A 21,026-nucleotide genomic window follows, 5' to 3' on the forward strand; every position below is an offset into this window, starting at 1 on the left:
GGGTTCTGTTCATCCCTCACTTCACCCACTCGAACTAGTAGAAGCTTTGAGGTCTTATAAGAAACAGCGTGGTGGTTAACGAAGCAAGTTAGGGTTCCATTTAGTTAGCATTTAGTGACTGTCGGCTTTTAAACCTGAACTGTCGCACCCTCGAGTTATCTTTCCTGCGGGCGATTTCGAAGCTTAACAAGGTAGATCGTTCAGCAACCGGAATGACATACGAACGCGAGATATCAGTAGCATTTAATGAACAATCTGCGAGCCACTTGTGAACAGGCCAGGTAGTGTTGCGGCGAAACGCGTGACAGGCCGCTTATGCAGCTAGATACAATTTTAAGCTGCGTTACGCATTACTCAGCCCGCAGCTTCGCGGGCAAGGTAATTTACGAGCCACTCTCTCAAGACGAATGCGCGACTATTTGCTATCGCGCGTCCAATAATTAATTGTCAGCGATAACGTGTAGAGCGTCAGGCCGATCGCGATACTCGAAACGATATCGCGCGGCTTACTTTCGATAAATTTCTAAAGCTGCGCCACGTTACTGTGTTACTTAACATTCGGAAAATTAATGAAAATTAATCCGCGACAAAGGGTTTGATTCGATTGGAAATGTACGCATATTTGATAGTCAATTTAACCTGCTTGCGGATTAAAATTTTGTAGGTTGGCCGGATTAAGTAAAGTGATAATAACGCACTGAGAAAGACATGAATAATTCATCTAATCGTGTGATAGATAGATCGCGGAGTAATAAAACGAAGCTCGTTACAAAGATCTATCGAGGTCTCGTAGGAATATAAAGTGCGGCGTTACTGAGAACGAGCGAATTGATTTATCGAGTATCTCGCTACATAATTTAATTGCCCATTGTAATATGATATAAGATAATAATTTACAAAAATGCATTAATGCAATATTGCGCGAGAAGCTGATCTCTCGACCGCCCCGCGATTGCAATAATCATTAATTTATTATTGATCACGAGACCATTCTTTTCTGCTTGCTTTTTAATAATTCGCGCAATTATTCGATAAATTCATCAAAATTTAATTCTACAAGATAACGATATAACCCTTTTTTATAAAAATTTGTATCGCGCGAAAAACAAGAAACATATTTCTGTTTTTTTTATCGTCTGCATACATATATTGTTTACGAAATAATTCTCCTGTGCATAAAACGCGCGTCGTATTCTGGTAACGTAAAGTGAGTAAGATACGAGACGATTTTCTATTCCGATATTCCACGGTCTTCAGACAGACGTCATTGCCGTTCAGAGAGATAATAATATCCTTTGCAAATTCACAATTTGATATTCGTATTATTGACAGTGCTGTTGTGCACGTTTCCACGAGAGATTCGCGGCTCCCGCGATAGAAGTTCACGGACGTTCACGCGGGACATTCTTATGAAAATGCACGACGCGATTTCTCGGTGGAGAAAAGGAAGAAGTCGCGAAGACGCGTTTTGAAACGGTCCATCGGCCAGCTGCACTTTCGAAATTCGTTTTGACTGGTGGAAGCATAAAGCGCGGTTTTTACGAGACTGATAATAAGTAAGCGCCTACAGGTCTCTCCTTTCGGAGGAGGCTGAAGGAGATGCTGTTTAGCGATGCATCCAGGAAGATGAGAAAGGAAATGCTCGGCCATTCTGGACCGAATAAACAATTTGAACGAGCCATAGATTTTTATTCGATTTATATTTGATATGTTAATTATTAAAGTCTCTATAATTTAATTCTCCGCGGAAACAGTACGAGAACAATTTTCTATATAAGTCAATCGCGCTCTAACGTTCTCAGATATTTTACCCTTAATAAATCACGCTGTAATTTATTAACCGCTTATATATAATGCGCTTCGCTGATTGACCGAACCCGATCTCTGTTTCGCAATTAGCGTCAATTTGTTCGATGTTGTGTCCCAAGTGACAAATTAACAGGACAAGCGGTTAAGATCTCGTCGCGTGGGACGCAAGTTCCACCGACACAATCCGCGCCTCCAGCTCGCGTCCCGCATTAAGAGCGCGTGATTTACGAGCGATGCATAGTAGAGATCGTTTCGTCAAGAATGATCTTATAAATAGCGACTCGCGTGTGATTCAGCACGATCCTGCGGCCGCGTGTCGAGGGCTGCGCGTAAATTATTATAAATCGATCCTTGGCCCCGATCCTGCCGAAGAGATCCTCGATCGTGATCCCGTTGAAAAGAGCCACAGATCGCTCCGCGAGAAAATGCCATTCGTGACGACGTCTCGAAGTCACGAGCAACGATCTCCGATCTTTCATACGATGATTAATGAGCCCGGTAAGGCGGCCGTGTCCAGAATAGAACGTCACTTTGCTTCAATTCACATGCAGGAAGATTGAAAAAATTGCGTCGAGAATACTTGCGCGCGTGGAATGTGAAAAGAAAAAGAGCTTTTGTTTAAGTTAAATCTTCTCGGTTCTCACTCTGAAAAGCGATAGGCGGACCCGTTTTCCAAATACGCGTCGTTTCTCTTCGTTTAAACTCTTCCGAATAAATCGCCGAATGTCTTCTACACGAAGGAGCGGCGTTTCTTAATGTAGAAAGATCATCGCCCGGCAGTTGGCGAGCGGGCGCCCCTTAAGACAACGGGATCGATGGTCGCTCAGGCCGCGAAAGGAAGGTAGCGGGATTTCGGATCACTCTTCGAAATTATCCGTCAACGTCGGCCGCAATAATTATAAACAGGGAGAATCACGTGGAGGCCTTGCTCCCGGAGCGAGTTTCTCAGAAAACGTCCGTTTATAAATCACGATTCCGCGGGCAACCCCTAATCTTCCACCCCCGACCGTTCTCGTACCGCTCCCCCGATCATCTTCCTTTCGTACTGCCTCTTCACCCTCTAGCTCCCTAGTATTTTAGTTTTGCACGCAAAAGCACCATCACTCCACCATTCATCATCCAACGCCGCTCAACCTTCTCTCCGTTTCCGTTTTTTCCTGCTTGCACCCCTTTTCGTCGTGGTGGTCCTCGCCTCGCGCTCTTTTTCCCTTGTTCGCGCGATGAAACTTTCTACGCACAACGATTTAACGCGTGCACGGAGATCGGAGAGCCGAAAAAAAGAATTCACTGGCCACGCAACTTCGAATGTTAACGAGACGCCTTAAATTTCGTGCGCGCCTTCAGACAAACGATTCTCGGTACAGAAATGATTGATAGAAATATAGGAGCGGTAATAACCAACTCGCAAAAAAGTTCTCGAGCAAGGGCAAAATAAAGAAGAGACAAATAATGATATCTCGTGGCAAGATAATCCATAACGAGCTCTCTCGTTCATTACTTCGTGGTTATTATTTTATTGATCTTTATATGCACGTTATACATTTACGCGATCACTTTACTTATTTCCAATAAACAATAGTCAAATCTAATTGGTAAAAATTTATAGCGATCTAAAATAATATGGTAGCACAATTAAAAAGAAACTGATATTTTCTTCGCGAAAAATGGCTCGTTGATAAGCTTGTTAAGGAAAAAAAGAAGCGTTTGTTTGAAGATAAAAAAAAAATTTGTGAATAGACCGATACTTCCGCAGCTGATAATTAAAATGGGCTGGCTGGTCTGAAAAGTAAGATGCGCTGCGATAAATTCGCCACGAGGTGAGCTACCTCTAAAACCAGCACTGCAGTAATCATCCGCTTTTCATTTGCGAAACGTATTGGCCGGGCTAACGAACGTGAGGCATCGGCGGCGTCTATTTATGCAGCCCCATAAAACGGCACCGACTATATCTTTATTCCACGGGAGTATGAAATTTATGTGGACCGCGAATCGCCCCTAAATCTCCCCCGCGGCTCGATCTCCCGCATGATCCGAGGAAAATAACGATCGAGATCGAGAATCGAGTCGGCCATCGTCGCCGCACCCGAGCGTTTCCCTCGGCCACTAATCTATTTGTTTCTCATTAACGGGCCAACATTAATCTTCGAACTCGTTCGGAGCCACCGCGAGCGAATGTGAGAACGCAAATGGGAATCGTCATCACGAGGGTTCGCGGGACTTCTTGGGTGTCTCTACCTTGAATGATTAAAGATCGAACCCGCAAACAATTCTGCTTTTTTTTTTTTTTTTCGCTCGCCACTATAATAATCACGCGAATCCAACGTCCGTTTTTTTCCGATTTAATTTGTGCTTAAATAAAATTAATTATAAATGTTTTTATAATTATATATAAAACTTTATAATTTATTATTATAATTTTTTTCTAATTTATAAACGCGTATTTTTTTAATCTATGTATTTATTATTTTAAACAATTAAAATCATTAGGAGATTTAGGAGATTTAATAAAGACGATTAAATTGCGGCAAATAAAATTATTTTAGGAACTAGGCTCTAAATGAACATCTAATGGTACTCGAGCGACTGCTCTTTTCGTCATAAAAATTTTATTAACGTTTATTTTTACGGAATAAGCTGAGCTTTCCCCGTTTCAGCTGCGCTGATCCACCTAACATTTCGGAGAATGTCGAGACGCGTGGTGTTCGGTGGCAGATTTTACGTTTACTTTACAAAAAGTACCGCGAGATACCGAAGGGAAAACGAGGGGACTAGTCGAGTAACAGTTAACAAATCAATTAGAAATTACTCACAGCCATTTTATACACTTGCCATCTTGGACCAACAGCAGCACGAGCAGCAAAAGCCAAATTTCAGCACCGCCTTGCTTCTTTATCCACATCTTTTTTCGTTTCGCATTCTAAATGATTGACATCGTCGCTCTTCGTCGCGAAAATATCGCGATGATGATTTCTGTCCGCGCTCTTAAACACCGTCGATCATCCCTCGATGCGCCGCGACTCGTAGCGCAAAGAGGTTCGAGATTTCTTCTTCAAGTACATTATCTTACATGTTAAAAATCTGCGAGTATCGCAATACTATTCCTCTTCCGTCCAAGAACCGTTCTTAGCGCATTTTGTGAAAATTCTCTTCTCGCTTATTTCTAATGCCACTATTAAAGTCAGCTCCGCGTTGACATCGTTACATATTTAGATTACTTAATATAATTACTCGATCAATTTTTCCGAAATAGTTGTTGGACAAAATCAAATTCGTATCCCACTCGAGTTAGTTCGTTAAAACAAGCGGCATTTCGGGAGGCAATAACGTTTCCGTAAATCCCACAAAGGTTCTTCCGAAGGACCGTTCGAGGAACACGCGCGGGAGAGACACCGGGCACCACTCTCGCGAAGATCGGCGGAAAACGGTGCGCTGAGGGATCTTTCAGGATCTGCGGTGATTTCGGCGAACTTTCCCGTGCACCGCACGTCCGGCTCGGCAGGGAGTCTGCGTGCTTACAGGTGTCCGTCGAAGCAGTCCCGCAGGATTTGCTGGTCGACAGTGGTGGTGGAGGTCCTCCTACTACTTCACTTCCTCCTACTTCGCCTCCTACGTGAGCCTTCTCTTGCCTCGACGTGCGAGGAGTCCAATGATCGACACAGATCGTCTAAGAAGGACAATCGCTGTTAACCCTCTCGTTTCCCCAAGAGTAAAAATTTTTTTTTTAATAATTTAAACGCAATTTTTTAAATATATTTTATATATTTAAATGATATTACATAGTTTAGTATTTGTTACATAAAATTAATGCAACACATTTATTCTTAAAAAAAAGAAAAAGAACACTTGCAAGGGAGATATGTACATTAGTTAAAAAGATCATAAGATTTTCCATTAGTCCCCAATTTATCTGCCCTGAAATATTATTCACAAAAAGTCTCGTGTAATCCTCTCAATGTAAAACCGGAGAAGAGGGCAGGGATTTTAATTGTCCGCCAACGCGAATTATATTTGTTCTCCAGTCACTAATTAATTCTGTCGACGCCGCTACGCTTTCCTAGCGTTCGGTTTTACCGAAAATTATATGCTACGAATAACGAATAATATTCTGAAAAAGAAAGATGAACGGAGGTCGGGGCCACCTTCGCGGGATTGACTTTAACGAGCAGGCGGTATCTTTGTGATCATTTATTTTACTATAAGGCGGAGCCAAAACAATTTATCGCTGCCTTTACCATTTAGAGACTGGTAAATGTCTCTGCCATCTCGTTCCAATTTTTTGATCGGATTCGAAACAGCATATCGATTATGCAAATGTTTATACAAAAACGATTTTCTTACGAAAAAATATCGTTATCTTAATTGGGATCATAATTTGTTTAAAGTTTTTTATTTTAATATTTTTTTATAATTTATAACGCAGATATCCGATTTTAATTGACTGTAGTATTAAACAAACTCTTTCTCTCATCCGCGTTTTTTTTTTTTTTTTTTTAATACGTACACATTACACCGATCAACGTCACAATTAGCGCAAAGAAATTTTACCGAGGTATTGTGTGGTTCAATTGGAGGAAGCCGCAGGAGCCTCCTCGCCCTTCGCTAATTACCGTGCCAATTTTGTCCACGGTGCCGATCGTTCGTCTTCCCTCCCATTCTCTCGTTGGTCGGTTCCTCGCTCGGCCCTTCCGTTGCTCCGTTGCCATCGATAAATAATCCTCCGTCAGACGTTCATTACGTCGTTAAGTTTCGGCACGGACTTATATCCACCCTCCGTCCCGCACGCAGAAACCCCGACAAGCGGATTCGCCCTCAGGGCAACCCTGGAAGTACCGCGTGTAAAAAAGCATGCCGATCGCGGGAGCGCGCTAATCAATAAAAAATATCGACGTCAACGAAAAGCGACTCCCTGTTAATTACTTGGTCTCCAAACGGAACGAGGAAAAATTCGTACTTTTATTTGGGACGAGGAAAGTTCGTAAGAAAATATAATATAATAATAATTAATCAGATCGCAGATCTCTTTCACAACCGCGACGCGCTGGATATAAATTGCCGGAATAAGAACCAATTAAATTTTTTATCGAGAGGCGTCGGATATACCGCAGACTTTTAATTTAACGTTTAAACACGAAGACTTATAACGATTATGTACAACTGTTTCTACATAAAGATAATTATAAATTTTATCACAGGGAATGATTATCTGATTGAAGCGTACCGTACAGCTTCCTTCTAATTTCACGCAACCAGGACCGCCAGCAGCTCGATAAGATATCGCGATATAAACGTTCGTGTTGCGGTGGCTGTAAAGTCAGGGTAGAGCTCGAGGCGACGTTCCTCGGCTGCTCGCGGTAAGGATAACTGGAAAGATCGAATTGACAGGCGTTAGTTGCACTTTCGCGAGCCGCGCAAATGCGTCGAGTAATTACCGCGGCAATGTTGCAAAAGTATTCTTGAAAGCGGCGCGTTTCTCGCTCCGGGCGATCCTCTCACGAGCAAAAATTTCGTAAAACAAAAGCGGAAGTATCACCGTTCGCACCACTCGCGGGAGAAATAGCGCGCCGACGTGCGTGCCTACGGTTTACGCAATACGTTTGCACCTCGTTAATTTCAGAGTCGCCGACTGGTAAACGCCAGATCTCTAAAAATCTCCCACCACGAGATCCGTCTCATTATTTATTGTCTCGTTACACACGTTAATAACGCATTCGTCTAATTACGCTCTCGCACGATCTCGAGTAAACTCTCGTCATTTTTCTTGATTCCGTCCCGGACAAAGCCGCACCGTTTATGGAAAAGAATACTTGCTTCACGGAAATTAACGAGCCACGCGCGCTTCCGCGACAATTTTTTTTTTTTCTTCGACCGCCACATTTCTACTTTTTAATATTTGCAAAAAGCGAGAAAAATAAAGACAGCCCCTGATCGTGCCGGCGAGTAATAAGTTAATAAGGATAAAGGACCGTCGCGTAGGTGTCGGTGCCGAAAATAAACGGGTTAAAGGCACGACTTTATTAACGGGAAAGCTAGCCGGTCGGGAGAAAGAGAGCGCTCTCCTCAGTCTCAGATTATTTCCCCGGCATTATTCGCCGAAGAAGACATCGACTATAAAAAGGGGACGAGCGGATCCGGCGACAGCTGCTTCGCTATTAAAAGCGACTTAAACCCCAAACCCTTCCGGCGATCGTAGAACGCAAAGATACCCTCTTTCTACCCTCCTCTGTCCCGCCGTTCAGTCACTCACTCTCTATTTCTCATTCGCTCCCTTTCGCCTCTTCTTGCTCCTCTCGTGATAACGCACGTAAGCGGGCGAAGCGTAAAGCCACGCGTACGCGTACGTACGCGCCCGCGACTTCGTCTTGCCTGTAAATTAGAGCATTGCTAAATGAGCCGTAAAGTCAAGCCTCGACGTAAAAGAAGAGATGAAAAGGGAGGAATGCGCGCGGAACCCCGCCTGGTTGGTCCTAGATTAGAATTTAGAGCCGGTCCTCCGAAACAGCGCTGCGGCAGCGAAAAACGTTCGAGGGGGGGGGCAACCGTTTTCGAAATGTTAAAGAGCGAGATGAGGAATGGACCGCGAGCGTGAAACGGCTGCGGAGTTATTGCATCCCTTCCCGTCATTGTCTCGCGGGTAACTTTCGTAGATCCACGAAGATCTGTGGTACTAATAAACTTTAAAAATAATTTTTTGAGATAGTTAATAAAGGTTTCGCTTTCTTTTATTGCAAACCGTTCGAGCGAGAACCATGAGAGACGCCGCGAAAGCAGTTGTTGTAAATAATTAATGAACAAGTAAAAATATAAGATTGAATAAGTTGACGACAGTTTGCGAATTCATCCGCTTTGGCAAACTGAATGTCGCGAAAGTTCCGAGCTGTCTATTTGCATGGATACGATTAATTAATACGATACCGGTAATTAAATAGATATCAACCTTCTCCGTGCACGACGGCAACGAGCAATCTGCATAATCTCTATACAATAACGTCAGTGAAAAGAAGAGTTTTGTCCCTCGGACGATAAACTTTTTGTCATCCACCCTCAACGGTCAACACCCGCTACCTCGCTAATAAAGATATACAGGGTGAGTCGAAGCCAGCGGAACGGAACGCTAAGAACATATTTTATTATCATTCAGGACGAGGATTAAAGAAAAGATTAATTTGTTGAAAGTAAAATTACAAATTTATTAATTTTTTTTTTTTACATCTCACAAAACTGGTTTCAATTGAATTTTCTCAGCGGAAACGCAAGTGCAGGTCCGAGATGAGGTTGAAGCGAAGTCGTTACGTTGTCGCGACGCAGTTCTGCACGTCGCGAAATGCATCTCGTTGATTGACTAATAGTCGTCTGATAGCCAAGGCATCCAAGTGTTGTTAAAGTGGTACGGAAAGCCGGCCGGATCGACCGCGGTATTGAGCTCCTTCATGAGAACCGATTTATAGCTGTCGATGAACTTGCTCAATATTTCAACGACCTGTAAGCATAACGACGTCTTCTTAAGGCGGCATCGCCGTTTAATCTTAATCTATGTCAGGTAGTAAAGCAAGTGTTTAAGACACGTAACGTGTAAATATTTCTTAAGATTTTTATTTGGCCTTACTGTAGGATACTTCGAAGAAAGATCTGTAGTTTCGCAAGGGTCTTTATAGATGTTGAACAGGCAAGTGCGGTTCTCGCAGCTCGAAGAGTTCATAACGTTCTTGCAGATTATCGTCGCTTTTTTTCGGAGTTGTTTTATCTTAGCTGCGGTCAACGCTTTAATCGAAACATTCTTGATAGCCATAGCGACCGGTGAAGTCAGTACATTCGTCAAATTGTACTTAAAATATGACGCGTCTCTACCGTTATAATAATTATAATGCTTCTGATAATCAGATTTATCTGAAAAATAACATAATTTATTTGTAAGTCATTCGTGCACTCTTAAACCGATTTTTAACTCTAAGTAATCTAAAGATTTATACGAACGAAAGGATAATAAAAAAAATTCGAAGTTACATTAGAACAAATAATTACAGATATAAAATACTACATGCTTACCTGTAATAAGTTTATAATATCCCACTATCGCCGCCTCGCTATTTTCATCCTCTCGAATATTTACAAGAGCCGACCTCCGTTTGTCGGTTTTCTTCGCATATTTTATAATAGGCCACTGATTAATGCCGTCCAATTGTTTAAGATCGTTTAAATTACCACCAGCTGCAGAGTACAATGTCGGTAGCCAATCGGTAATATGAAATAATTGCGTCGACACCCTCGATGAATCACGTATCAAAGGTGAATAAATGCACGCCGTGCCTCGAACGGCGCCTTCAAATAGAGAAAACTTCAACTGCAAATATATTGTCATTTTAATTTACATATAATCTTAAAATCTGGAACAGCTGTAATTATATTTAAACAACTGTTTCGATAACTAATTAAAATGTTTTTTTTTTTTTTAATCACTATTCTATAATGTTAGCCCTGCACGAAATAAAACGTAAAGTGAATAATTTCGTTTATAAAATAGCATCTACCCCTCTTAACGGATAATTAGATCCGTAATTTGCCAAATATCCTTCAGTCTGCGCTCCATTGTCACTCATAAAAATTACAATCGTGTTCTTTAACATGTCTTTCCTTTTGAGAGCGTCAACCACTCGGCCAATAGATCTGTCTAACGTGGTGACGACACCTGAAAATAAAATATGCGAGATTAAAATTACCGAACGATTGATAAAGCAAACGCGCGAAATTGAGAAGTGCAAAATGATATTTACTTGCAAACTTTCTTCTGTTTAGGTCTTTGATGTAACCGAGGGTAGCGTTCGTTTCTTCCCAGTCGCGTACTTCCATCACGTCTTCAGCGTCAGAAGAATGAGCAGCGAGATGCGCCAGTTGCAGATACATAGGTTTATCGGTATCATGCGATGAGATGATATTCTCGGCCTCGTCAGTTATCAGATCAGTCATGTAGTCATATCTGTACTCGACCCTATGATTATCGCCCACGATGCGGTGCAAATCGTAACCCAGTTGACCCTGCAACGTGTCACGATATTCATACTTATACAACAAATTTAATATACAATTTGATAATGTATAATTTAATTATAATATTGTTTCGCCAATTTCAACTCGCACAATTAAATTATTGTACGTTTTCTCACCAATAGTTTTTACACGTTCATAGTATTCGTACTGTCGTATTTTAAAATAGTGCTGTGTTCTTTTATAATTAATAATAAAAAGCTTACACTTTCGTAGAGTGTGTGATTGTAATATTGAATATATCCAGTGTAATATCCAAAGAAAGTGTCGAAACCACGGCGAGTGGGTCCGAAATTTTTCGTGTGATAGCCTACGTGCCATTTCCCTACGAGATGAGTAGCGTATCCCAGTTTTCGGAGGTATTCAGGTAAAAGAGTGTTGTTTAAGGGTATACCACGAGGTTCGGCTCCTCGCAATGGGAAGCCTTGCATACCTACGTTATAATTAAAATTTAAATTAAGCTCTACATAGTTTTTTTTATTTCTCCACGTAACTTTGGAGAATTTTCTAATATATAATATACTTACGATTTAGGAATTAATAAAAATCGTATAGTATATTTATAAATTATAACTTTTTAATTAGAACAATTTCAAATTTTATAATTACAGATAATTAAAAATATGTATATAATATATGTAATTAATAATAATTAATAGATTACCTGTTCTTATAGGATATTGCCCGGTGAGAAAAGCTGTTCTCGATGGTGTGCATATTGGCAAGACGTAATGTCTATTCAATATCACACCATTGTATGCGAGAGCATCTATGTTCGGCGTAGGAATCTCATCGGCACCGTGGAAGCTAACGTCGTTCCATCCCTTAGTGATTAAGACATATATTAAAAAGAATGTTTCACAGATTACAAAAATCGAATACATAAATTATAAGTAACGCTTACAAAGGTTTATATGTGTATTAAATAAAATAAATGTTACCGACTTAGTATCTGTCTTAATTCATAAAATGCGAAATTCTAATGATATTCTAATTGCAACCGGTTGGCAGGCAAGTTTTTTGCTTTTTAATAGAACGAATGTTTTGCTTGACTTTACGCTGCACTAGCTAGTGTTGCGTTATACACATTCCGCTTAACATTTTTTTTATCTCTAAGAAGTTCAAGAAAATGATCAAAAATTTCTTACCAGGTCATCAGCAATGATAACGACAATATTAGGTGGCTGCGAAGAGGACCGTCTTGAATTACAACAAAAGCACACGACACTTAGAACTGGTAACGCGCAGAAAAGTAACACGTTCCTCAGATTCATGGTCTTAATTTTTTCTGTTATCCTAGAATAAAATTATTTTATTTCGTGAAACTTGCACAGTGAAATCATCAGTTGTCGCAATACACTATCTATATTTAAAAATGTTAATATTTAATTTGCAAGAAGTCAATAAAGTGTCAAATAAACGAGTGATTCATTTATTAGAATATGATAATCAAATCTTTAGTTTTTGGCAGCAATACAATGTTATCTTATCCTTGGTCCACGCAATTGCACACAATTTTTTATATTCTTTAACGATATCTTTGTAACATTTGCGACGGTTCGACATTCGTTTCACTCAGTATTACACTTGATACTAGAGTGCTAAATATACATATCAAAATTTATAGCTTTGTGAGAGAGCGATAGCATTCACGCAATCAGGACAATCTCGTTGTAAATGAGACAACAAAACGTAAACTCTATTTTAGAAATAGCATGCTAGATCAAATTGTTTATTGTCGCTATTTTGCAATACAGATTAATTTTTTTGCTTGGTTCTTAAATAATTTTTACTATTTTTTACGCTGTACACCTCTCGTTATATGTATAATAATTTAAAAGGACAAGAAGCGTTTAAAATAGCAGGTAAGATACGTACTACATTCATAGTTTATTGGTGACAATTTCTATTTGCATACCACTTTTCTTTAACGTAAAAAAAATAAGAGTAACGCACGCAAAGCTCACGGTTTATAATGCCTATTGTTATTAAAAAGTACATTAACAATCGAATAAATATTTCATTCTTAATTACAATAAAAAAAAAACGATAATTTAATCATACGCTCATATTGAATATGAATATGAAATAACTAAAACGTTAAAAATGAGTATACTGTATCAAATCTGTCATGTCGAGGTTTCGCGAGTATCCGAAATCGGCCAAAACCGCTCAGAAAGTATCAGGAATCATTAGGAATATAGAAGGAGTAAGTTGGTGGCACGCGAGAGCCCCGGTATCCCCGCCCACCTGAAGCCACACCTTTTTTGCAATGGTTCCTACTATCTGGCGGGAATAATACTCGTTTGTAATTGGCCCATATGAGCCAATGAAAAAAATCGAATTTTATTTTAGTTCCGAAAAAATTTGCTACGAGGTGCTACCATAGTCACCGGCAAGATGGCGGAGCGTCGCGAAAGATTGAATTTAAGGTTATGAACATATTGAACATCAAAATGAATTATAATGTGGATAGTTAAATTTCAGCTTTCAATTTTTATTACAATTTCTCCAAATGATTATTACAGTTTTTACGTCGGTGCTCAATATTGTATAAATGTATGTTTCATGTTATATTGATTAAATTTATAATACACATATTTTGTGAATATAATTAAGAATGTAAATATAAATTAAATATAAATACATATAATTAATAATATAATATTAAAAGAAAGATTCTGAAAAATATCTTTCTCTTCTATGTTCTATATTTTATAATAATTACTATAATTAACATAATAATCTTTGACACTTATGTGATAAAATTTTTTCAAAACTGATATGACGCTGAAATTAATCAATCTAATTTATAATTTATTATTATTAGTATTAGTAATATAATCAAACTAGTGTAAGTAATGTGTGATTGATACTTAAATTTACGTATTTATCGACAAAACTGAGCTGAGAATTCGTTTATGTTTCATTAAAATTTACTACTTTCCATCTATTTTTTCTTAAATAAGCTGCAGTACGATAAGTCATTATCACGCCCGTTGTATTTTTATTAACAAATATTGTCACAATAAAAAGAAAACGGAAAAACGCCATGATGCAAAGTGAGTAAATGTGATAATCGTTAGCAATATAAATGTTAATTCATAGAACAATGCAAACATTAAATCAAACATAGCTTACATGCAGCATGTCTGCAAATTATGTATTATATTATTACATTGATGCTATACCATGTAATTCTTTCCTAAAAACTGGAAGAAAAAAAAAACAGAAAAATATAATTGTAAAAAATCTCTTTTACCTCGATATGACTGTGATAAAACTTGAACAATTGATTGAAAAAATTATTCTTATAGAGCTAACGGTATTTCATGATGCATACATTTATATTTCAATCGAAACGATTATTCAAACGAAGGATTTGCACAAGACTGCTATAAGAACGATCCCAATGTGAAGGTAATACGCTAAACCAGCCAACTGGACAGCCGCGTTGTACGGGTAAAATGTGTCGACCGAAGGTATCCACGGCTCCCACGTATTGTTCGTTCTTCGCGGATCAGCGAGCCAATCTACCGGCGGTTTAATTTGTACCGTGACATTGCGTCCATACTGCTCGAGAAACTGATCCAACTCCCGAGCAATCTGTGAAAAGAGAAACTACTAAAATAAGATTCCCTCGATGTAGTTATCTCGAGATTATTTCTTTTTACTTATATCTCGTCTTAATGTATCAATTTTAAAGCATCTTTCATAATCAATGCAGCAAACATTAAAAAAAAATGGTAATAATCTTTAAAAAATACAAAAAAAAATTAAAAAAAATTTTAATATTTGAAAATTGTATTGAGTTAATAATCCAGTGATTTATTTGAGAATTTATTATGCTTTCAAAACGTTTGTTTCACTAATTCTCACCCTCGGATATTGCTCGACAATGTTTTTCGTTTCGCAAGGATCGCTCTCGATGTCGAAGAGGCACTCAGTAACATTACAGGTAACGAACTGGTTTCTACTGAAGGTGGAATTAAATAATCTGTGACAAGTAACCGTAGCTTCGTGTCGTAATTGATTGATCGTGCTGGGCTGAGTAACTGGGCCGCCTAAGTGATACGTGATACTTTCCGACACCGTGCTCTTCAAGATAGTGGTGGTATAAGTCATATTCTCCTGCGCGTATTTTCTTGAATCGTTATACGTAGGACTGTAGTAGTATGGAGGTAAAGGTATATCGTAGTCACGATAATGTCCGTCGTAGTAGCCTTCCTCGATCGATCCTGAAATGTAATTTTTCATGAATACTAGTTACATTACGGCAAATAAATAAAGTAAAAAGATCTCTCATTTTAAAAACTAAAATTGTACGAATCTTGAAATACAGGAATTTGCGACCGCAGAGCAACGCACAGCTCGAAAGTTTATTTCTTACAATATTAATTTTATTTTATGCTATCTTATAAGCCTTAGTTTTTAAATTATTGCTGAAAAATTACTCAATCGCGATTACGAAATACCTCGAAGAAGCTTGTACTGCTTATATATGGCACCCTCAGTTTTAGAAATCTCATCGATGTTCAGCAACAGCTTGTCCCTGACTATCGGATAACCGTCTTTCAACATAGGCCACTGATTCATCCCGTCGATCTCTCCCAAATCCTTTAGATCACCATCAGCAACAGCGTAGAGGGTTGGCAGCCAGTCGGTTACGTGCACCAGATTGTCGCATACACGTGCTGCTTTAAGCAATCTTGGTGACCACAGCACAGCGACTCCTCTCACTCCACCCTCGTAAAGGGTGTATTTCATCTGCGTCATAAATCACGCTCTTATATACCGTCGTGTTTCTTAAAACTTCAAAGCAGCTTGTAGTCTCACGCGTATATTCAAAAGATTTTTAAATAAATTAAATTAAATGCTAGAAATGACATAATAATATATTTATCGGTCAATATAAATAATATAATTCTATATTTTGTATCCTCATATAAAACTTAAAAAAATACTTACGCCTCGTAGAGGATAATTAGAACCGTAATTACGAAATTTGCCAATAGGCGCTGCACCGTTGTCGGTGAGAAAAACAATCACCGAATTCCTCAACAGCCCTCGGTTCCCCAAAGTTTGAACGACGCGTCCCACGGATTCGTCCAACTTCGATACCATTCCTGATGAAATTACGTTAAAAGAAAAGTGAGTCAAGCGTTACAAATAATCTGTCCTTCAATTAATATTAAATTAATTTAATTATAATATTTTATATGTATTTGATTGATAAATTATTGTGGTTATTTATTAATACCGAACAACCATCGACTTTTGCTGTCGACATAATCGTACGTACTAGCATACTTGCGACGATTTGCTTCTCGAATGTGCATAAACTGTCTATCATACTGATTATAATCTTGCGGACTCTCGAGAGGTGCGTGGACCGCGAGGTGCGATATTTGAAGATAGAGCGGTTGAGATCGATCGTGACTCTGAATGATCCTGACTGCTTCGTCGGTGAAAAGATCCGTGATGTATTTGTCGGTTAGGCCGTAAGCTGGAGCATCGCCACGGTGCATGTCGTACCCACTCATATTCTGATATGCGTGCAAAAGAAGTGACCAAACATTAAAAGAATAATAACAAAAAATAAGTAAAGTCAAGGGTTAAATTAAAATTAATTTTGATACCTGATACGAGTACTTATAGTCATAGTACGAAACGTGACTGTTGTAAAAACCAAGGAAGGAATCGAAACCACGGTGTATGGGGGTGTGCTGAGGTGTGTGATATCCCAAATGCCATTTCCCGATCAGCTTTGTCGTGTATCCTAGTGCTCGCAAATATTCCGGCAAAATCTTCACGTTGAGAGGTAATCCTCTGGGCTCGCCACCCTGTATATCATCTCCCTGCATACCTGTACAAAAAATACGAATCACAGTATCTCAGATGCTGTATTAAGTCACATGTAACGTCATCGTGCCATACGTATATTATTTTTTCAAATGCACATTAAATTGTCGCGACTTCCGCGCGTCTTTTTGTCGCTTAAACTATGCACGCGCAAAGCGCGCGTGCTTTGTAGTGTCTTATAAAAAGTAAGAAAACAAGGAAAAAAAAAAAAAAGACGGTACCATCTCTTTTTCTCGTAAAACCTTGTAGTATAAAAATGTTTGACTTACAAAATAATGAATAATACATACCCATATGCATTGGATACTTTCCGGTGAAGAATGCAGCTCGGGAAGGTGTGCTGGACGGCAAGACGTAATGCCTATTCAATATAATTCCATTGTACGCTAGGGCATCTATATTCGGAGTAGGTATCTGGTTCGAACCATGGAAGCCGACGTCATTCCATCCCTGAAACATTTGAGCGTAATTATTTAATACTATAAATTTATATGCACACAAATAAAATATTGTTCTCGCACCGGAAGTTCAACATATCAAAATTACGTGAACAAATTAAATGGTAATTGACGTGTACTAAGAATTAGCATTTTGTCGTGTGATCTAAATGAGTCACGACGTGCGTACTTGTTGATTGCGGAGGCGTAGATAAGCTACGTAAGCTGCGATAATTAACTTAACTAAGGGTAATTTTAATCCGGAATACTTTTGAGTAAATTAATCGTGTCGTGCTTAAAGCAAGCGCAAGTAACGTTAGTATAATAAATGCTTTTACAAATCATTGCATATATGAATAAAAGATAACAATTTTAAATCATCTATAAATATTTCAATATTTTATACATGTTCAATTAAAATGCATTGTAAAAAAAAATTATTTTTTCGATTATTAATTCTCTTTTATTAACATTTTTTTAATACTTTTATGATATATTAAATTTTATAAAGCTCTGTAAATATTTATGAAGTATATTTCAATGCAAAAAATTTTCTTTTAATATAATATCTCTTCTTGCTTTTTTAATTACATTTTACATATCTTACGAGAAGAATAGACAATTAGTTAAAAAATATTGAAATATAAGAATGCAACTTCTATTGGTATTTTAATTCTTATTTATATCTTACCAGATCATCGGCCATAAAGACGATTATATTTGGTGATGTTTCGTAAAAGCCAAATGCGGTTCCGAATAATAATAAAAGGCTTAAAAAGTGACAATTAGTTGTTGCTATTAAACGCACCATATCTGCAATGCTTTTTTCAGATATTTAAAAAAAGGAAGAAAAGTTTAGTTTCACTCAACGTCTACACGTCCTCTTCTTCGCACTCTTCGCGTCACTCGGTACCAATACTCGCTTAAACAAAAAAAATGTACATTATTAACACATCATACGACCAGCTCTCGCGGAGCACAAAGAGGCAACAGAAGACATAAATACGTTTATATAGCCCACCTACGAAAAGCGCGTCGTGAATGAATTAAGACAAAGAAGAAGGGAAGGGAAGATGTACTAATGATCACGATTATGACGAGGATAACTTGTTTAAAACTGGGCTGCTTCTCGTCTTACAACTCATTTTCGCTATTTATATAATTTCCCCAAGACTGCTTACGTTTTGACTGCTCCACGCTTATCATTATAATAACAGTTTTAAAATAGTTCCTGCAAATTTATAGAAATAATTTGAATTAATAAATCAAACAAAATATTTTACCATGCATTCAAATATAAAATAAATAACAAATATAAGCGCTTTTCGATGCTATAGCAAACATTATAAGCAAACGCAACAAAACTTGACAAAACAGAAGACGTCGCTTATTAAAAATTGTAAATATAATTTACGGTCTTAAAATAATAAGATGAATTGGTCACAAATACATTAAGATAATCGAAAAGTTAAAGGAATATGCAATCGTGAAACTGAATATAAGGAAACGGGCTAATGTTGGTCATAACTTTTTTTATACGTCACAAGGAAACTCGAAATATAAGTTTTGGATAAAATACTATTGATATAATTATCTTATCATGATTAGTAAAATTTATATTTATTTTTATAACAAGAAATTCTAACTATAACAATTGTTCGTGTACAAGCCTAACATTTTACAAAATTCTAAAAACGATTTATATTAATTCGACAGAAATTATATAAGTCTACTCTTTTCTTATAATATATTTTAAAAAAGTTACTCATTTTCAAATATTAATATTAAAAAAATGCAAAAAATATTCCATAAATATATCATAAACCTATATTCACTTTTTCGATCTTTAACACCATAAATTATAGAAACCATTATTATTAAGAGAAAACTGAATAATGTGCATTCAGATAAATTTCTCTTTAGTTAAAAAATATTTGCACGTACAAAATTATTCCTTTAATGTATATATATTTTTAACATCGCAAATTTGACTTAAATTATGTAAATTATCCCACCAATGTAGCAATTTAAAATTATAAATAAGACGGAACCACGGTGTCAGTAACGGATTAGCCTTTATAAAATTGTCGATCTCCAATCGTGACACCCATTGAATATCGGTCACTTCGTCAGGATTAGGTTTTATGGTGATGTCATCTCGTTGTAGAAATAATATATAATCAATCTCATGTTCACCCCAACGATCGCTACTAGGTGCTTGATAGTAAATTCTTGTTAAGTAAAACAGATCAGAAGGTGTAATTTCATTGCTAGGTACCCCCAGTTCAAAATTAAGTCTTCTTATCGCGGCTCTGCGTACGCCTATAGCATCTTCCTCTTCTGTTTCTTCAGGAATGTCTGCTAATGGATGACTGCAACATGTATTTGTGTAACAGCCAGGAAATGTTATCTGTAACACAGATACATATTATATAAATTGCATAAACATATAATTACATGGATATTTAATATAATAATTGTTTCATACTAGGAATTGTAAATAGCATTAAATTTAATTATTAAAACACAATATAATGCACTAAAAAATTAAATATTAGACAGTTATATACATTAGAAATAAAACTTATAAACTTGATTCAAATAATAAATAAATAAAAATAAAAGAAAAGCTATGACTTCAACAAGCAATAAAAAACAAAGCATAATTTTTTAATTTTAGCATTTTATTTTTATTTAAAATTAAATAGAAAAAAAATTATATTTAAAAATAGAAAGCTTAAGAAGACACTCACTTTGTCAGCTGATCGTTTTTGAAGTAACAATTCTCCTTTACTATTGAATAAAAAAACACTAAATGCTCTATGCAGAGGTACACATCCATCTGTATTAATTTCATGACAAACTTGCTTGGTGGCTTCACCAACAGACTTATCCATTTTGTCTACAAGTATGCAGTGTTCCTTTAAAGAAGCTCTTTGCAATGGTGTTACCTGCATCATCCCAATTTTTCTCTCTGTAAGTATTGTTGCCTTCTGCATGGTATGAAACAGATTTCTATACACTTTAATCATGTCAGTTGCTTACTGAGCAGTAGCTGGAAAAATGAATGCATGCAATATTTATATTGTTTGTACCACAAACTTATTTAAATAATAAAATTCACATGGAACAATTATAGTTGATAAAAAAGTGAATAATAAAAAGAATAAATTGACATAAAGAGTCAAGGACATAATGGTTGTATTATGTTACAAAATACAATATGTTAATAAATTGAAATACTGAAGCAAGAAATGAGAAAAGAATAACTTGGTTTGACTTTTGAACAAATAATCAATTGCGAACAAACTGCTCATTTACATATGAAAGTGTTAAAAATGCTAGGAATGATGTCTATAAATGAAAGTTCTTTTGTGACCTAGAATCCAGTCAAGAAATCACTAACCTTAATCTTTTAAAACTCTTCGTATTTTTTACCTCGTTTTTTGCTACCTCTAACATTTAGTCCCCTGTTAGCTTTATTTCAAACGTGAAAACTAAACGTAAAAAATGTTTCTCCAAAGAAATCACAATGTGTAACTTGATGCGACTATTTATCGTTAACACAATTTGCCGTCACTAGTCGACACTTGTCGATGAACAAGTTTACACTCTGTAGCTAACTGACTTTTTTTCCACTAGTTTAGAGTTCATCTCTTTCCTTCTAATACAGAGGAATGAAAATAATATCTAATTAGTGCAATCTACTCAGTTCAAAAAAAACTGATTAAAGAGAAACGAATAAATGCGTAACAAAAAAGAGAGAGAAAGAGATGAAATAAACGACTTTATTCTCACTTTCTTTTTTAGTTAGTTGGTTAACTGTACCAATGCATCCAACATTGTATTACTCTCACTAGTGCAGAAGTACAGCAAAAA

General features: G+C 37.2%; 5 protein-coding genes across 11 annotated transcripts in view; 1 reads left to right on the plus strand and 4 right to left on the minus strand.

Annotated features, from left to right (window-relative positions):
* The window catches only part of LOC139104212 (protein Wnt-11b-1), a 12,795-nt gene extending 6,355 nt beyond the window's left edge, over nucleotides 1-6,440 (minus strand). The window contains exon 1 of the mRNA XM_070659546.1: nucleotides 4,620-6,440. Within this exon, the coding sequence (XP_070515647.1) occupies nucleotides 4,620-4,708 (89 nt within the window). The 5' untranslated portion in view covers nucleotides 4,709-6,440. The remainder of the gene's footprint in view (nucleotides 1-4,619) is intronic.
* The window catches only part of LOC139104201 (EF-hand domain-containing family member C2), a 21,536-nt gene extending 10,471 nt beyond the window's left edge, over nucleotides 1-11,065 (plus strand). For all 7 annotated transcript variants that reach the window (XM_070659521.1, XM_070659522.1, XM_070659518.1 and 4 more), the window contains one exon: nucleotides 10,600-11,065. The gene's annotated coding sequence lies outside the window, so the exon portion shown is untranslated. The remainder of the gene's footprint in view (nucleotides 1-10,599) is intronic.
* On the minus strand, nucleotides 8,833-13,300 carry LOC139104205 (arylsulfatase B). Its single transcript, XM_070659531.1, has 9 exons — nucleotides 12,326-13,300; nucleotides 11,997-12,144; nucleotides 11,513-11,672; nucleotides 11,055-11,281; nucleotides 10,578-10,839; nucleotides 10,335-10,492; nucleotides 9,853-10,147; nucleotides 9,413-9,693; nucleotides 8,833-9,286 (listed from the first exon to the last, which is right to left on the minus strand). Exons 1-9 carry the CDS (start codon nucleotides 12,412-12,414, stop codon nucleotides 9,149-9,151), a joined length of 1,758 nt encoding a protein of 585 aa, XP_070515632.1. The 5' UTR covers nucleotides 12,415-13,300; the 3' UTR covers nucleotides 8,833-9,148.
* A 19-nt stretch (nucleotides 13,301-13,319) lies between these two features.
* On the minus strand, nucleotides 13,320-18,638 carry LOC139104204 (arylsulfatase B). The gene is made up of 9 exons (XM_070659530.1): nucleotides 18,169-18,638; nucleotides 17,839-18,069; nucleotides 17,001-17,160; nucleotides 16,488-16,714; nucleotides 16,151-16,394; nucleotides 15,817-15,974; nucleotides 15,324-15,615; nucleotides 14,728-15,086; nucleotides 13,320-14,454 (listed from the first exon to the last, which is right to left on the minus strand). The coding sequence occupies exons 2-9, from the start codon at nucleotides 17,956-17,958 to the stop codon at nucleotides 14,218-14,220; spliced, it is 1,797 nt and encodes a 598-aa protein (XP_070515631.1). The 5' UTR covers nucleotides 17,959-18,069; nucleotides 18,169-18,638; the 3' UTR covers nucleotides 13,320-14,217.
* A 113-nt stretch (nucleotides 18,639-18,751) lies between these two features.
* Idi (Isopentenyl-diphosphate delta isomerase) lies at nucleotides 18,752-20,940 on the minus strand. Its single transcript, XM_070659542.1, has 3 exons — nucleotides 20,554-20,940; nucleotides 19,901-20,202; nucleotides 18,752-19,557 (listed from the first exon to the last, which is right to left on the minus strand). The coding sequence occupies exons 2-3, from the start codon at nucleotides 20,177-20,179 to the stop codon at nucleotides 19,096-19,098; spliced, it is 741 nt and encodes a 246-aa protein (XP_070515643.1). The 5' UTR covers nucleotides 20,180-20,202; nucleotides 20,554-20,940; the 3' UTR covers nucleotides 18,752-19,095.
* Nucleotides 20,941-21,026: the final 86 nt, after the last annotated feature.

This window comes from Cardiocondyla obscurior, linkage group LG07 (genome assembly GCF_019399895.1).
Source record: "Cardiocondyla obscurior isolate alpha-2009 linkage group LG07, Cobs3.1, whole genome shotgun sequence".
NCBI classification, from domain to species: Eukaryota; Metazoa; Arthropoda; class Insecta; order Hymenoptera; family Formicidae; genus Cardiocondyla; species Cardiocondyla obscurior.

Bases quoted from the DNA above. Each gene is read 5' to 3' on its own strand.
- LOC139104205 (XM_070659531.1), bottom strand. From the start codon at position 12,414: ATGTCGAACCGTCGCAAATGTTACAAAGATATCGTTAAAGAATATAAA. The intron at 11,673-11,996 runs GTAAGAAATTTT...TTAATCACTAAG, and splicing joins TTATCATTGCTGATGACCTG to GGATGGAACGACGTTAGCTT. The intron at 9,694-9,852 runs GTAAGCATGTAG...GTTATTTTTCAG, and splicing joins ATATTATAAACTTATTACAG to ATAAATCTGATTATCAGAAG.
- Idi (XM_070659542.1), bottom strand. From the start codon at position 20,179: ATGATTAAAGTGTATAGAAATCTGTTTCATACCATGCAGAAGGCAACA. The intron at 19,558-19,900 runs GTGAGTGTCTTC...TCTGTGTTACAG, and splicing joins AAAAACGATCAGCTGACAAA to ATAACATTTCCTGGCTGTTA.
- LOC139104204 (XM_070659530.1), bottom strand. From the start codon at position 17,958: ATGGTGCGTTTAATAGCAACAACTAATTGTCACTTTTTAAGCCTTTTA. The intron at 16,395-16,487 runs GTATCAAAATTA...CACGCATATCAG, and splicing joins ACTATAAGTACTCGTATCAG to AATATGAGTGGGTACGACAT. The intron at 15,616-15,816 runs GTAAGTATTTTT...TTTATGACGCAG, and splicing joins CTAATTATCCTCTACGAGGC to ATGAAATACACCCTTTACGA.